Source organism: Sorex araneus, chromosome 5 (assembly GCF_027595985.1).
Source record: "Sorex araneus isolate mSorAra2 chromosome 5, mSorAra2.pri, whole genome shotgun sequence".
Taxonomy (NCBI): Eukaryota; Metazoa; Chordata; class Mammalia; order Eulipotyphla; family Soricidae; genus Sorex; species Sorex araneus.
Window position 1 is genome coordinate 63,272,432 of NC_073306.1, and position 15,126 is coordinate 63,287,557.

General features: G+C 38.4%; 1 protein-coding gene across 1 annotated transcript in view; it reads right to left on the reverse strand.

The window, feature by feature from the left end:
- The window catches only part of ERICH3 (glutamate rich 3), a 128,371-nt gene that overhangs the window by 84,235 nt on the left and 29,010 nt on the right, over positions 1 to 15,126 (reverse strand). Inside the window, exons 2-3 of the mRNA XM_055139337.1 lie at positions 5,969 to 6,062; positions 2,383 to 2,508 (exon numbers count right to left, since the gene is read on the reverse strand). Coding sequence (XP_054995312.1) covers positions 2,383 to 2,508; positions 5,969 to 6,062 — 220 coding nt within the window. The remainder of the gene's footprint in view (positions 1 to 2,382; positions 2,509 to 5,968; positions 6,063 to 15,126) is intronic.

The following is a 15,126-nucleotide window of genomic DNA, read 5'->3' on the forward strand; positions in this document are numbered from 1 at the left end:
CTTGGTGAACTTTCCTTTCCATCCTCAAAACCCTGTCATACCTGCTGTCTCATGCTCTAGAATATGCCTCTCATGTTTTCATATAAAATCTCAGGTGTTAAGGTGCAGTTCAAATAGCTAAACCTCTTTGGGGCTTCCTCTGACTCTCAAAGACACAGGTCATGATTCTCTTATTTTCTGAACTTAGTGTGTGTCTTCTAGCATCTGGTCAATTTTGACAGAATGTTTTTCTTTAATTATATCTCACAGCTGCATCATATAATCTCATAATGCTACACAGTAAGCCTAAAATTAATATTTGCTGCATGAACGAATATGAGAATATTAATACAAGAACATCAGCAAACTATATTGGCGTAAACTGAATGTAATACAAATATGACTGTCATTGTCACTGTCATCCTGTTGCTCATCGATTTGCTCGAGCAGGCACCAGTAACGTCTCCACTTTGAGACTTGTTGTTACTGTTTTTGGCATATTGAATACGCTATGGGTACCTTGCCAGGCTCTGCCGTGCAGGCGAGATACTCTCAGTAGCTTGCTGGGCTCTCTGAGAGGGGCAGAGGAATCAAACCCAGGTCGGCCGCTTGCAAGGCAAACGCCCTGCAGCTGTGCTATCGCTCCAGCACAAATATGAAAATGGAGATAAATATTCAATTTTGTTGACTTATATGATATATTATGTTCATATAATATCAAATTATACTATGCAACATATAAAAATCTTTTCTTTTTAATTTTCTTTAATATGACACCATTATTTATAAAGCTGTTCATAATAGCATTGTTTCAAGCATACAATGTTGCAACATCAATCCCAACACCCCTGTCCCCAAGGTCCTTGCCATTCTCTCAGCCTGCACCCTTGGCAGGCACATAACAAATTTATTTCATATTGTTTGCTCCAACAAAGCTAATATGTGATGAAACTTGTAAAATATTAATATTTATCTATGATATTATAAACTTAAAGAATTCAAAAAGACTCAATAGCATGTTTCTCGTAATGTGTCATGCATGATATTTGAGAAATCAAAATTCAAGGACAAAGGTTAATATAGAACTTGATGTCAACTGATTTGGCTTAAAATTGGTGAAAGATTAATTTTATATTGTCACTGTCATCCTGTTGCTCTTCGATTTGCTCAAGCCAGCACCAGTAACGTCTCCATTGTGACACTTGTTGTTACTGTTTTGGGCAAATGGAATACGCCACAGGTAGCTTCCCAGGCTCTGTCTTGCGGGCAAGATACTCTTGGTAGCTTGCCGGGCTCTCTGAGAGGGACGGAGGAATCGAACCCAATTCAGGCTGTGTGCAAGTCAAACGCCTTACCTCTGTGCTATTGCTCCAACCCATATTGTACTTTTTTAAAAAAACAATAACTGTTATATCCCAAATAATTTTTTAAAACATCACTGTGGCCTCTAACTAATGCTTTTATAAGTAAGTGATTTAGGGGCCATAAACAACTTCTATGTACTCATGTTTATAATATAAAACATCTGATAAATTTCTAAATTAGCACTTCTTATAGATATAAAATGAACACAATCATGGCAACTTAGGTTAACATAACTATAATAATATTAGTAACAATAAATATTTTTAGTGGAAGTACATTTAATATTGGTTTATTGATAATTATACAGTTGTTCATACGTGTTGATTGCACATACAAGTCAATGGTTTTATGAGCCAAGTTTTCTGATTTATTGCTGTATGGTCAAGCCAAGAAGTGACATGCTTTTTTCACAGAGATTAAAATGGTGTTGATGCTTGAAACTACAAGTTCTATGGAGCAAGGCTGAAATAATTTATCAAGTTAGCTAGATATCCCACTAAAAATGCCATGTCAAATTTAAAAAAAAAAAGTTGTTGATGCTGGAGTTGTAAATCTGTGCTGACCAATTTGACCTAGAGTAGGAGGGACAGCAGATGTTTCCATGCCTATTCCTTGAAACTTAGCATACGGCTGAGTTTCAGTGCCTTAAAAGAATAACATATCTGAAATAATTCATGGCAGAAGAATTACTGATATTTAAACAGATGTCACTTTATTTTTTTTAGCAAATGGAAATTGAGGTACAGATGGTGAGGGCTGGTATGTTTTAGAGTAGCCATCATGGATTAAAAAATCTACATTTGTTAAATTAAATATCACAAAATATATAAGATGCCCATATTTTTCCTTAACTGAAAATGGAGAAAAGCTTACTTTCATCTCCTGGAACTTTGCTATCTAAAGAGCCATAAAATATTACTCAAGTCACCTTGTTCTATTCCTTTTTAATGAAATATAGTAATCATTCCTGCTTCCAGGTGTAGATGAATTGTTATAATACTTAAAATATAGGTTATAAAGAAAATAGTATATTTATACCTCCATATCAAGAACCTTACGGAAAATAGCCTGAGCCAAGCACTCCCGGACATATTTCTGGTGATCCCGCTTCATGACATTTAGTTTGTATTCTTTTTCAGAAAGTATTCTTCCACTTCTTGTGATCTGCCATAAAGAAATAAAACAAGAATAGATGCAAATATAGATCCAAATATGGAAATGTAAATGCAACCAAAAAGGGAGAGACAGACAGAGGAATAAGAGGGAAAGGCCCTGTCTTGTAAGCCCAAAGGAATACAGCATTATGTATACGTTTCCTTTTTCATGAAAATTTCTCAAAGAAAAAAAAATTAAGCCAGTCTCATAGACCTATCATATCAGAAAAGCACACAGGTGGTACACAATGTTTAAAACAAGGTTTTCATTAGAGGAACATTTTTTCCCTGATGAAACCCAGGTGTTCCCTTCATTTCTTTCTTTCCTTTTTTGAACACATTAGAGAGAAAGGTGCTACTTTGAAACAATGAACAGGAGCAGTAATCAGAGCGCTGATGACCTCACAGTCAATACTTTGAAGGGCAATGCATGGAAGCTGCAGAGACTTTCATCAGTTTGTTTTAAAAAATAATTGGTTTCATTACTTTGCTTTTATACTGCTTTTCCTTATTCTACTCTCCAGCCCAGAATGTAATTTGTTGTGATTCAGAATTTTTCAGATAATGTATTGCTGCAGCTATACAGTGTTGGAGAAAGGTTTCAATTGCCAATCACTGCAAGTTCCAGGAGCGGTAGTTTTGGAGTTTTATTTATATGCCTTCCCTTTAATCCTTTTTCTATAGGCATCTTTGTTCTATTTTTCCCTCTCATCTACAAACAGAGGGTAATAATTCTTCCCAAATTGTTCAGCTTCCTTTTCACTTATTTAACACTACTCACCATTTCATGTCTCATCTAATCCTACACATTTCTTAACTGGAATCACTAGCTTTTAAACACTGTTTTTGCAACAAATCTGACTGTTGAGATCAGCTTGAACTATGCATAAAGTGATAGTCTAATGAAATTTTTTTCATAAATACAGTTTTCAATACAGTCTCTTGCCTGCACGCCTAGCTGTCTTCCCCAGGGTCCTTCAGAAGGGATGGGTTCCAGCTTCCCTCCCACCCTGAGCAGAGCTCCCACGACCAAAGACCTCCAGAGCCTAGCCACAGCCATGCTCAAGGCCCCTCTCCACATGTTCAGACAAGCCTCAGGCATGAAGGTACTGGCAGAGGAACCCAGGTGTGTGGGACCCAGGGCTGAGACCTCCAAGCCTGCTTGGGTTGGGGCTGCGATTTCCCATGTTCCAGTAACTAGACAGTCACACCCAGGGACTGCCCCCAGCACCGTGTTATCCCACCAATGGCCAACACCAGAGACTTAAAACCAAGCTCTCGGAAGCTTATAGCCTACTTTCCCTCTGGGAGAACCTGGCAAGCTACCGAGAGTTTCCTGCCCACATGGGAGAGCCTCACAAACTCCCCATGGCCTATTCATATACCAAAACCAGTAACAATGCTGGATCTCATTCCCCTGACCCTGAAAAAGCTTCCAATGCGGCATCACTGGGAAAGACGAGTAAGAGAGTCTTCTAACATCTCAGGGCTAGGACGAATGGAGACGTTATTGAGACCACTCAAGAAATTCGACAATCAATGGGGACAGCTTTCAAGTAAGTAAGCTGACCCAAGTTCGATTCCCCCACCCCTCTTGGAGAGCCCGACAAGCTTCTGAGAGTATCTTGCTCGCATGGCAGAGCCTGGCAAGCTACCCGTGACATATTCAATATGCCAAAAACAGTAGCAACAAGTCTCATAATGGAGATGCTACTGGTGCCCACTCAAGCAAATCAATGAGCAAAGGGATGACACTGACAGTGACAGCTTTCAAATAGAAAAAAATAAATGTGTTTATATAAAATGTTTTTTTGGGGGCAGAGCAATAGCACAGTGGGTAGGGTGCTTGCCTTGTATGCAGTCACCCCAGGTTTGATCCTTGGCATCTAACATAGTTCCTTGAGCACTGCCAGGTGTTAATTTCTGAGTACAGAGCCAAGAGTAACCATATAGAACCTCCTAGCAAAGCAAACAAACAAAGAAACAAAGTGTTTTTGGAAATTAAGAACTAAATTGTAGTCCTTAATATATTCTATCCATGGGATATGCTGTATGCGTAAAGTTAGGAGAAAATGCTAAGAATATTTTGCACTATCTTAGACATTAATGTGTGCCATTGTTATCTATTGGGAATAGATCTGATCTCCCCAACTTACTGGAAGCCATCGTTATCTCCTTGGAAGTAGTCTGATCTTCCAAACTAAACTGGAAGCTCTTAAAGAGTGGAACTTCTTAAAAATGAACCTGAATCAGAATCATGTCAAGCATTGAAAGACAGGTGAACAAATAGCACCTCAGAGGTTGTGATTCAAAAGATTTGGTCTGGAGCTCTATAAACTTATTTTTCTAGGTGAAGGTGAATATTGTTGATCTAGAGACTATATTTAATAAGTTTTCTAGAGAGAGCCTTGTATCTTCTTTATTTAAGTTCCAATGCACTTAATAAATGTTCAGTAAATGCTTGCTAATGTTTGTTGATAGATCAATAGAAAAAAAATTCCCAATGAATAGATGAAGTTTATTTATCTATTCCAAAGAAGTACTGTTAAAGGTTGAAACAATAATCACAAAACCAATTTATCACATTATCTTTCATTTCCACATCAATTCAGCAGGCTGGGTATCATTATCTTAATTATACAATCGAGGAAGTTGGAGCTGTTCAAGATTCTGTGTCTTATAAATGCCAGAGCCACGTCAGCCAGACCTGATAACAAAACCCCAGGAGACAAAAAGCAAAGCTCCCTGAGATCTGCAGAGCTAGAGTGAGAAACACATAAACAACAATTAGAAACACCATGTATATCCTTTCAACACCATGGCAACAACAGTTGCCGAAACCCACTGTTTTATGAAGGTAAACAGCTAAAAATCATTAGTCACACTTTCTTTGACTACTCCCCTTTCTTTCAACATGAAGCTGGTAATTTTAAAAGATTTTCACATTAAATGTACTTTCAAGAGTAGAAATTTTGTGGCGATGACAGTTTTGGAGCCAAGAAATAAGCAAACTATCAATTAGACGTCACAGGAAATGAAAGAATCTTTAAAATACAAGACATTTGGCATGAGTCACATCTTCCACTCCACATTTTAAAAATAATTCAAAACAATATCTTTTTCTGAGTAAAGTCAAGGTTTTCCTATTGTTAATCCCTAACAGTTTCTAGGTCCTCTAATGTATTCAAAAAAGGTGTTGAATACATAAATGAGTAAACAAATGATTGAAATGTGCTATTAAAAACCCATCGGGATTTTTTTCTTAATAATTTATAAGTTGCTTCAGTAGTCATTGTGAGCTCTCCTCCTCTGTTGTAACAGTCTGAAATAAAGAAGGCAGAGCTCTCAAAAGGAACTCATTTTTTTCTTAAATAAGGGAGGGAAAGCTGTCTGATTAGCTCAAAGTGGAAACCAGAAAAGGCTGGACTTAATAAAATCAGAAAACAGGTAGAAAGTAAGCCAAATCTTACCAGTCCAGATCTTAAGAGATGCCGCCTTATCCTTGTATTGTTAAAATATCCAGCCAGGTGTTTATCGGTAAGACTATTGTATGCTGCAAGTAATCTGAAACAGAAAAATGAAACCATTAAGGTTTTATGAAGTGTTCCTTGATAACCAAGGCGATTCTTGACTTTCCAATCCCCAGCCTTTGCATAATCATTCACTCAACCAGCCAGCTAGTCATTTATGCATGTGTGTATACCAAAAAAAAAAAAAAAAAAAAAAAACAGGCACCTAGTGTTTCCTAGGTTTTATGATTAAGAGCTGGGCCAGAGTTTTGATGTTATTAATCCAAAAGACATGTGTGGGAATCAGACATGAACAACTAGACTGATTGTGGAAAAGTTCAAAGGTAGAAATATGCAAAAACCATGGACACAAAGAGATCATCAACTCCTGTTGTCAAGAAAGCCGTTGTGGAGAAAGCCTGAAAGAAAGGCAGGGGGTGCTTCAGAGAATTCTTCAGCCTCCTACTCTATACTCTAAATTCTAGTAACTGGAGCTTACCTTTGCTCCTGTATCATATTTGTATGTCTTTAGAACACAGGGCATACTCTCTAAACCCTACGCCTGGTCCTCAACTGTTAACTACGGGATAATGAGACAGTAGAGGGTTCATGTGTTTCTTAACCACAAAGTTCATTGTTCTGTGCTCATCACCTCTGAGGGAGAAATTAAATCACTTGTCCTTGAACAGCATGTGTCCCAGTACTAACCATTTACTTATTTTCCCCTGATATTATTACTAAAAATCGCACATGATAATAGATACTTAGCACTATAGCACTGTCATCCCATTGTTCACCGTTTTGCTCGAGCGGGCACCAGTAACATCTCCATTGTGAGACTTTTGGCATATCCAATACTCCACCAGTAGCTTGCCAGGCTCTGCCGTTTGTGCGAGATACTCTCGGTAGCTTGCTGGGCTCTCCAAGAGAGACAGAGGAATTGAACCCAGGTAGACTGTGTGCAAGGTAAACACCCTATCTGCTGTGCTATCACTCCAGCCCAATGGAGACTTAGCATGGTAAAAATAAACCCTGGGATGCAGGTGATAAACATGTTTTGTCCATTACATTTATGTACTCAATTTCCTCTGTCTCTCTGTTTCAATATCCCCTGGCTGCTATTTCTTTGCTGCCTCTACCACTTTTAAAATTTTCCCTGGCTTTTGTTCAAGGAGTCAGCCATTATATGCTCTCCAGCATTGTCTCTCCCCTGTGCTCAGGCAGAAGCTTCAATAAATAAATGCAGCATAAATCTCAACTTGGCCTCATGTCAATTTCTATTTATGCTCAAAGCCAAAAAACCATGAGGTCTATAACAATAACATCTGTGATGCCCAAACTTCTCCTCCCCTGGAATGCTTCCTGATACAACCTGGTTATGTGGTGTGATATTCTCCTCTACTTCCCTGAAACTGAGAGTTAGATTTCACACCACATAGTGCTATTATTTTTTAGCACCCTCTGTTATATTTGAAGGATAGGATACTACATTATTCTTGTTGTCAATCTTGATCTTATTTATTGTTTTTTTTAAAAAAATGTGTTCAATAAATGAAGATAGTTTTGCTGCAGATTTGTTTTCAGTGGCAAAGATTTATAAAACAAATTTAAACTAGTTTAGAAATGGTTAAATTTCTCATATATTCAGACAATTCCATTAATTCCATGACTAGCTTCCATACTCCAATTTTATAGATTTTCTTTGATTTTTAGGGTCTTCCATTTTAAGAGGTAAGGCAGTCAAATTCACTACTTGATTACATGCCATATCTTAGTCAGTTACTAAATCTATAAAAGTTTGAAAGTAAGTTTTAAACTATACTTATGTATTCTTGTCCCATGAAATCATAAATATATGTGCACATGTACACAAATCCCGTAATTATACTGATATACATGTGATCAGAGAGAGAAGCAGACATATGTAAACAGGGAATGAGATCACATAAGCCTAACCACAGCCCAAATAAGGGTTATTTTTAGGAAAAAATCAGATGTCACTTAGTTTGGTATGTTTCTATATAGTTTCACTCTTATGTGAAAGATAAAGGAACATAACAGATAAGACACCAAAACAAAGCAAAAGCAAATTATTAGATAAGAACAAAATGGTGGTTAAAATGAGGGGAGGATGAGGAGTGAAGATGACTAAACAAGTGAAAGGGATCAACTTAACAGTCATGGAGTGAAAGTATACTTTTGTTGGTAATCATAATACAATACATACAGATTTCAAAATACAATGCATTGATACAAAATCCTGATGTTATAAACAAGATACTTCAAAATATTTTGAATGTATACACATACACTATATCACTTGCAACCAAGATTTACAGTTTGTATTATGTATGAGCAGCTAAGCTTTTATGTATTCTGAGCCCCAAGTGTGAGCCAGAGCAGGAACTCAGGACTCATATAATAGAATCAAACAAATGTCATTAGCAACTATTTTATTTAGCTGTTTACACAGCATTAATTACATCAAGATGGTTTGGGTGACCTTTTCTTCTCTCTCCCTCCTTTCTTCTAAATGCCCATCACAGGAAAGTTTCATGCTGTCAAATAGTAAGGGGAGCTTAATTTTATCCACAAAAAGAGATTGATAAGTAGTCACAAAACACAGAAGTTAAGGTGCCACGTGAGGGCTTGCAAAAATATGAACAACTGTGGAAACCATTATTTCCTGGGTTTATGTAAAAAGATAACCGGAGGGTTTCAGCAATGCACATACAAAACCAGCCTTGGATAATACTTTGAAACCATCTTTTAAATGAACTGTCTTGGTGTCCTATAGTTCATCAAAGGTTTCCTGTCTCCAAAAGGTCAACATTGTATCCCTTACCCTTTCTAAATCTCAGAATATTTTTTCAGCAACTCATTTCAGAAAGGTGAGCAGGTGTCTCTCAGTCATAACAATCACGATTCCACAGTTCACAGATTCTTAAGATAAATCATTAGACCAGTATAATATATACTCTTTTGTCTGTTTTTTTCAGGTTCAAAGTATTGAGTTATTTTTTTAAAAAAAGAAATCAATGCTTTAGAATAGCTGTGAATTCCCAAACCGTGATTAAATATAAGGTCAAAAAGTTGAGATAACATTGACCTCAACTTCCCCAGTGACTAATAAAACTACCCCCTTTTTATTCTGACTTTGTAACTTTTTTAATATTTAGATCTTAATCAGAATGTTCCCAGAGCTTTGGTACTAACTAATTTTAATTCTGTGCTCTTAGGCTCCTAAATAAATTGGTGTACACAATGCCTTTCCAGTAGTTCAAGGTCAAAAAGATCTAGTTGAGTTGAAATTTTCACCCACATCAGTCTGCTCACCTTTTTCTTATATAGGAATGATTAAGAGTCTCTGCTTGAGTGCCATGTCTAAAGCAATTTTTACAATTATCATCCTGTGCCAGGCCTTGGCATATTCTACCCAGGCACAGTTCTTTATTCAGGCAATGTCTAAATTTCTTTTTTTTTTAACTGAAGGAGATACAAAGGAATTATTTAATAAGAGAATTTGCACGACTGTAAATTATACATAGATTTTGCACAACAGTTGTTAAAGACTGAATGTTAGTTTCTCTCCTTCCAAAATCTTATTTGAAATCCCAACCCCCAATATAATGGAATTAAGGACAGGGTATTCAGGAGGTGTCTAGGTCACAAGGGCAGAGCCCATGAATGGAATTACAGTTCTTATTAAAGAAGCAAGGAGATAGTAAAGCAGTGTTCTAAGCACAAATATGGCATGGGTTTGATTCCTATACCACAAGCATTATTTGGGAGGCTTGCAAGCACCATCGAATGTGACGGTAGAGGACCCTAGATACACTATGGTGGCCCAAGACATTGCAGAACCTGAACATCATTGCATTCTCAAGCTCTTGTATTGAACTAATCACCCATTTACTTAGAATTGCCAGTGGGGCTTTCCAGCTCTTGAGCACTGCGACAGAAAATTCCCCCCAGTGCGTTTGTGTGTGTGTGTGTGTGTGTGTGTGTGAACTGTAATGTCCTTTATCACCTTTCATATGAGAACACAACAAGAAAACCATCATACTGAACTAAATAGTGGACCCTCCCCAGACACAGAAATTGTTGCCATCTTAATCTTTAACTTACTGGACTCCAGAACTATGAGAAATAATAAATTTCTGTGATTTAAGCACCTAGTTTATGGTATTCCATTACACCAGCTGCAGCAGACTAAAATAGGTCAATAAAAACATTTCACTAAATGCAGTCAATTGTCACCTTCTGACCGTTAAACCTCTTTTCACAGGAAAATGCTAGCAATCCGGTGCTTCTAACATGTCACAGCATGACCCTTTCTATGCTGTGTCTCTTCATGTGTACTTGGTGTGGACTTAGAGCTTCCCCTTGCATTTGACAAAAATATTACTGACTCACAAACTGAGATCAGAGATTTTCTGATGGTTCTGTCTCTGCTCTCTCCACTTAGTTCCTCTATTTTTCTCCCCCACCACATTCACCCCACACACCCCACACCACAACACGCATAAACACACACTCTCTTTCTCTCTCCCTCTCTCTCTCGCTCGCTCTCACTCTCTCTCTCTCTGTTCTTATAAATTATAGAACACTGGATCAGACTAAGGTCACCTAACCTCGGACATGGTGACTGAGTCACACACTAAGCCAGTTAAGCATACCACTCATTTGTCAAGTCTCTCTGCTACTCTCTGGTCAGATAGGCTGTGATCTATCTTCCCAAATCCCCAACTAAAAGGAGAGGCAACAATATTATTCATCACAGTTGAGTACTGACTTTTCTCAGGGAAATCTGTAAAACACCGGGGACATTGAGTTGGCACAGACTCAATCACAAAGTTCTCTGTCTAGTGGGGAGTTTTGTGCCTGTGTGTGTACTTAATTATTTTCCTGTGTCAGGTTAATTCCTTCACAAAAACTTACTGAATATCTCTGCCTAGACTAGGGAAGGGGCTATCGTAGTTCCCCTTCCCTAATATATCCCAGTCCATGTCATAGTACTACTGCGTAGTTTCATTTGATTTTCTTTAGGCCCTAGGAATGTAAGCAGTATATAATTATTACCACTGTCATCCCGTTGTTCATCGAATTGCTCAAGTGGGCACCAGTAACATCTCCATTTTGAGACTTATTACTGTTCTTGGCATATCAAATATGCCACAGGTAGCTTGCCAGGCTCTGCTGTGTGGGCAAGATACTCTTGGTAACTTGCTGTGCTCTTTGAGAGGGGCGGAAGAATCTAACTCAGATTGGCCACGTGCGAGGCCAACGCCCTACCCTCTATGCTATATCTCCAAATCATCCGTCTAGCTTCTTAAAATTGAAAATATCAAAAATATGATTATTGGTTAATGTGCATCAGTCCTAGGAACTAAGGACAAAGTTTGCTGACTGAGAAAAGATAATCAGGAGAAAAATCTTGCCTGCAGCATTCTGGAACACCAACATCCTCTCCCAGTACTGCCATTCCCATACTGTTTAACCCACTTGAGGAAGCGGCATCTCATGGTTAAGAGTTAATACCTAATTCAATCCCAGTTTCACTCATTACTGGCTTCATAACTAGGATCCCTTGCTAGCGAGGCTTCACACTTCCTATTGTTTGCTTCACATCCAGGAGTCACCACCCTCTGTCTCAACTATTCTACCATCCACAATAGTCTAGAACATAGTCCCTCTATCTTTTTCTGACCATTATCCCATTCTGACCTGTTTTTCCTATCTGTTCCCTCTCTTCCTCCTGTCCACCAGTTGACACTTTGTCCCAAGTCATAGCCTCCCATTTATTCTATTTTCACCTGTGATCTACTTTGGTATATCCTAGGAACTCACAGAGGATCATATGATTCATCCCTTTGAAAAACAAAGCACTCAAACATGAACACAATTCAGATTTTTTTATTTATTGCCACAAGGATGACATTTTTAGCATGCTGCCTGTTCCCATCTGAGATTTTACCACAATGACCTTTACCATGCCCATTTCTACCAAATTTCTCTTCATGATGATTTATGGTTACCTATGTATTTTCTTAGAAGATGGAAACTTTTCTCTCTAGCTATTTTCTTTGAGTTTTCACTCCAGAAACACCTTTAAAATTTCCTTCATGAAAAAAATATTTACAAGCTATATAGAGGCAAAGGTCACAAAGTTCCACATTACCTGGGTTCCATGGGACTTCATTCATGTATGAGGCTCCACTCGAGTATGTGGAAAACGGCCTGGAGCATGGCAGCAGTTGAGTTGTGGAAGTCAGCTGCCAGGGCTGGGTCCCTTGGGGTGGGTAGGGCTCTCACCTGCCCCTTTCTGGGGTGCCCCAAGTGAAAACAGCCTGGCGCAGAGACCGGTCCCCCTTGGGACCCAGCCCTGGAAGCCAACCTCCACAACCCAACCACAGCCACACTCCAGGCTACTTTCCACACGCTTGGGTCGAGCTTCACATATGAGTGAACATATTCCTAAACCTATTCTTAAACATATTCCTAAATGACACATCATAAGACACTCCCTACTCATTATCCGTAATTACCACACCATGTTTGATTGGCGCCCATGCCGCCTGAACTCCTCACACTCTCCCAAACCCGGCTCACCATCATGCCTTAGACAACATGTGACTAAGGCATGGAACTCTATACATGATCCCTGTTGGAACTCTACACATGATCCTGATGGACATTGACAGCTGTTTTGCAAGATTCGAACAGAATGGCATTGGCGGGGCACAGACCAACTGTGGTGGCAGCTGCAGTGTCGTCGCCTGCCCCAGCCAGGCCAAGTCACAGCACCATTGGACATAGAGCCATGGCAGCAGTGCGCACAGTGGCTCATCCACTGAGGGGTGCTGTCAGCCAACCACTGGGTGGCCTGGGACTTGGTGCAGGTATTCAACCTGCACAGACCCTCCACAATAGGGTCCTTCTCTGCCAGCTGCTCAATAACCTTAGGATACACTCCATCAACCTCAAGGAGATCAACCTGAGATAGCAGATGTCTCAGGTGCTGCCCAGAGATGCAGGCAGGTGCATGTTTGTCAGTGTTCGGATCATTACATCATGCCAGTTGACCAAAAGCTTACATTCTGTAGACTGGGAACACCTGTAAAGGCGATTAGAAGCCATCCCAAAAGCCTCTGTGCCTTTCAGAGAGCCTGGCAAGCTACGTGTGCTGTAAGCAATATGCCAAAAATAGTAACAACAATGATCCTATTTCCCTGATCCTGAAAGAGTCCCCAATATGCCATCTAGCTACACTAGCACACAACAGGGATGAATGGAGACGTTACTGGCACCTGCTCGAGCAAATTGATGAAAAACAGGATGACAGTGACACAGTGATACGGTGATAGAGGCAAAGAAATACTAATATCCAAATTATATGAGAACGCAATAGCAAAAACCCAAACTCCAAATACTGTAATTTAAATATGCACAGTAGAAGTGAAATTGGAATTTTTCCAAAGAAGCATACAAATAGCCAATATGAAAACGTACTCAGCACCACTAACCATTGGGAAATGCAAATCTAAACTAGAGAGAAATATTGTCTCATATCTCTTAGATGGTCTATCCTCAAAAACAAAAGACATGATAAATACTAATAAGTCTGTGGAGAAAAGGGCACTCTTTGTTGATAGGAATATAAATTGGTATAATGAGGATAGAAGTTTCTCAGAAAAGTAAAAATCAGACTCCCCTATGATCCAGCAATCACACTTCTGGTTGTCAATTTGAAATAAATGAAATACAATAGTAAAGAAATAGCTGCATCCCATGTTTATTTACTGCATCATTATTCACAATAGGCAAAACATGAAACAACCTAATCATCCATAAACAAACAAATGAATAAAAACTTGTGCATGTACACACGTATTTGTATATGTATACAGGTTGGAATATTATTCAGACATCAAAAAACAAAAATTCATGGGGCTAGAGTGATAGTCCAGTGGGTAGGGCATTTGCCTTGCCCACAGCCAACCGAGATTCAATCCCAGCATCCCATATGGTCCCCTGAGCACCACCAGGAGTAATTCCTTAATGTAGAGCCAAGAGTAACCCCTGTCCATTACTGGGTGTGACCCAAAAGGCCAAAAACAAAAAGCAAAGAAAACAGAAATTACTTCCATTTTAAACACCGTGGATAAAACCTGAGGACATTATGCTGAGTGAAATGAGTCATATAGAGAAAGATGCATACAATATAATCTCATTTATATGGGGAATCTAAACATTTGAACCCACATAAATAGTTGGAATGATGGTTTCCAGAGAGAGATAGGTGGAAGAAATAAGGCGATGTTAAATAAAGGGTACAAACTTTCAGTTATAAAATGACAATATTCTGAGTACAGCATGATGTATAGCATGATGATTACAAGCACTAATATTTCTATCACATACTTGAAAAATGCTAAGAACATACATCTGAAATATGCTCTTTCTATAGATATGTATATACACATACATATATACATGGTAACTATGTGAGATAGTGGAAGTATTCACTAACTTTAGTATGGTAATTATTTGACATATGTATACTATATCAAATTGTATAAAAATTGTAGTTATACTTTAATAAAGATATAAGGAACTGTGCATCTCAAAATTTTCCATCTACATTTGTCACTAATTTTACAATTGCTTTATATTTTTAAGTATTTGTCATAGCACTCTCTTCTTGGTATTAAAATTTGCCCAAATCTGTGCAAGGTTTATAACATGATAGGAAGGATGGATTAACCCACATTTATTTCTCACAGTCTGAAGACTGGAAGTTCAAGATCAAGGTAGCCAGCCTTGTCATGTTCTTGGTGATGGCTCTTTTCTGGCTTTATAGATAGACTTTCTCATCATGTATTTACATGTAGAGAACAGAAAAGGCAAACTGTCTGAACTCTTTTATTACAAGGGCACAAATATCTCCACAAAGGCTCCTCTCTCAGGACTTACCTTCAAATACCATTTTTAAATATCATCACATTAGAGTACTATGGATTCAAAATATGAATTTCAGAAATATTAGAAGTAGAAGAAACATGAGGGAAACATGACAGAAAAAAGGCCTCATTTGTTCCAGGTGTGGGTATGTCCAA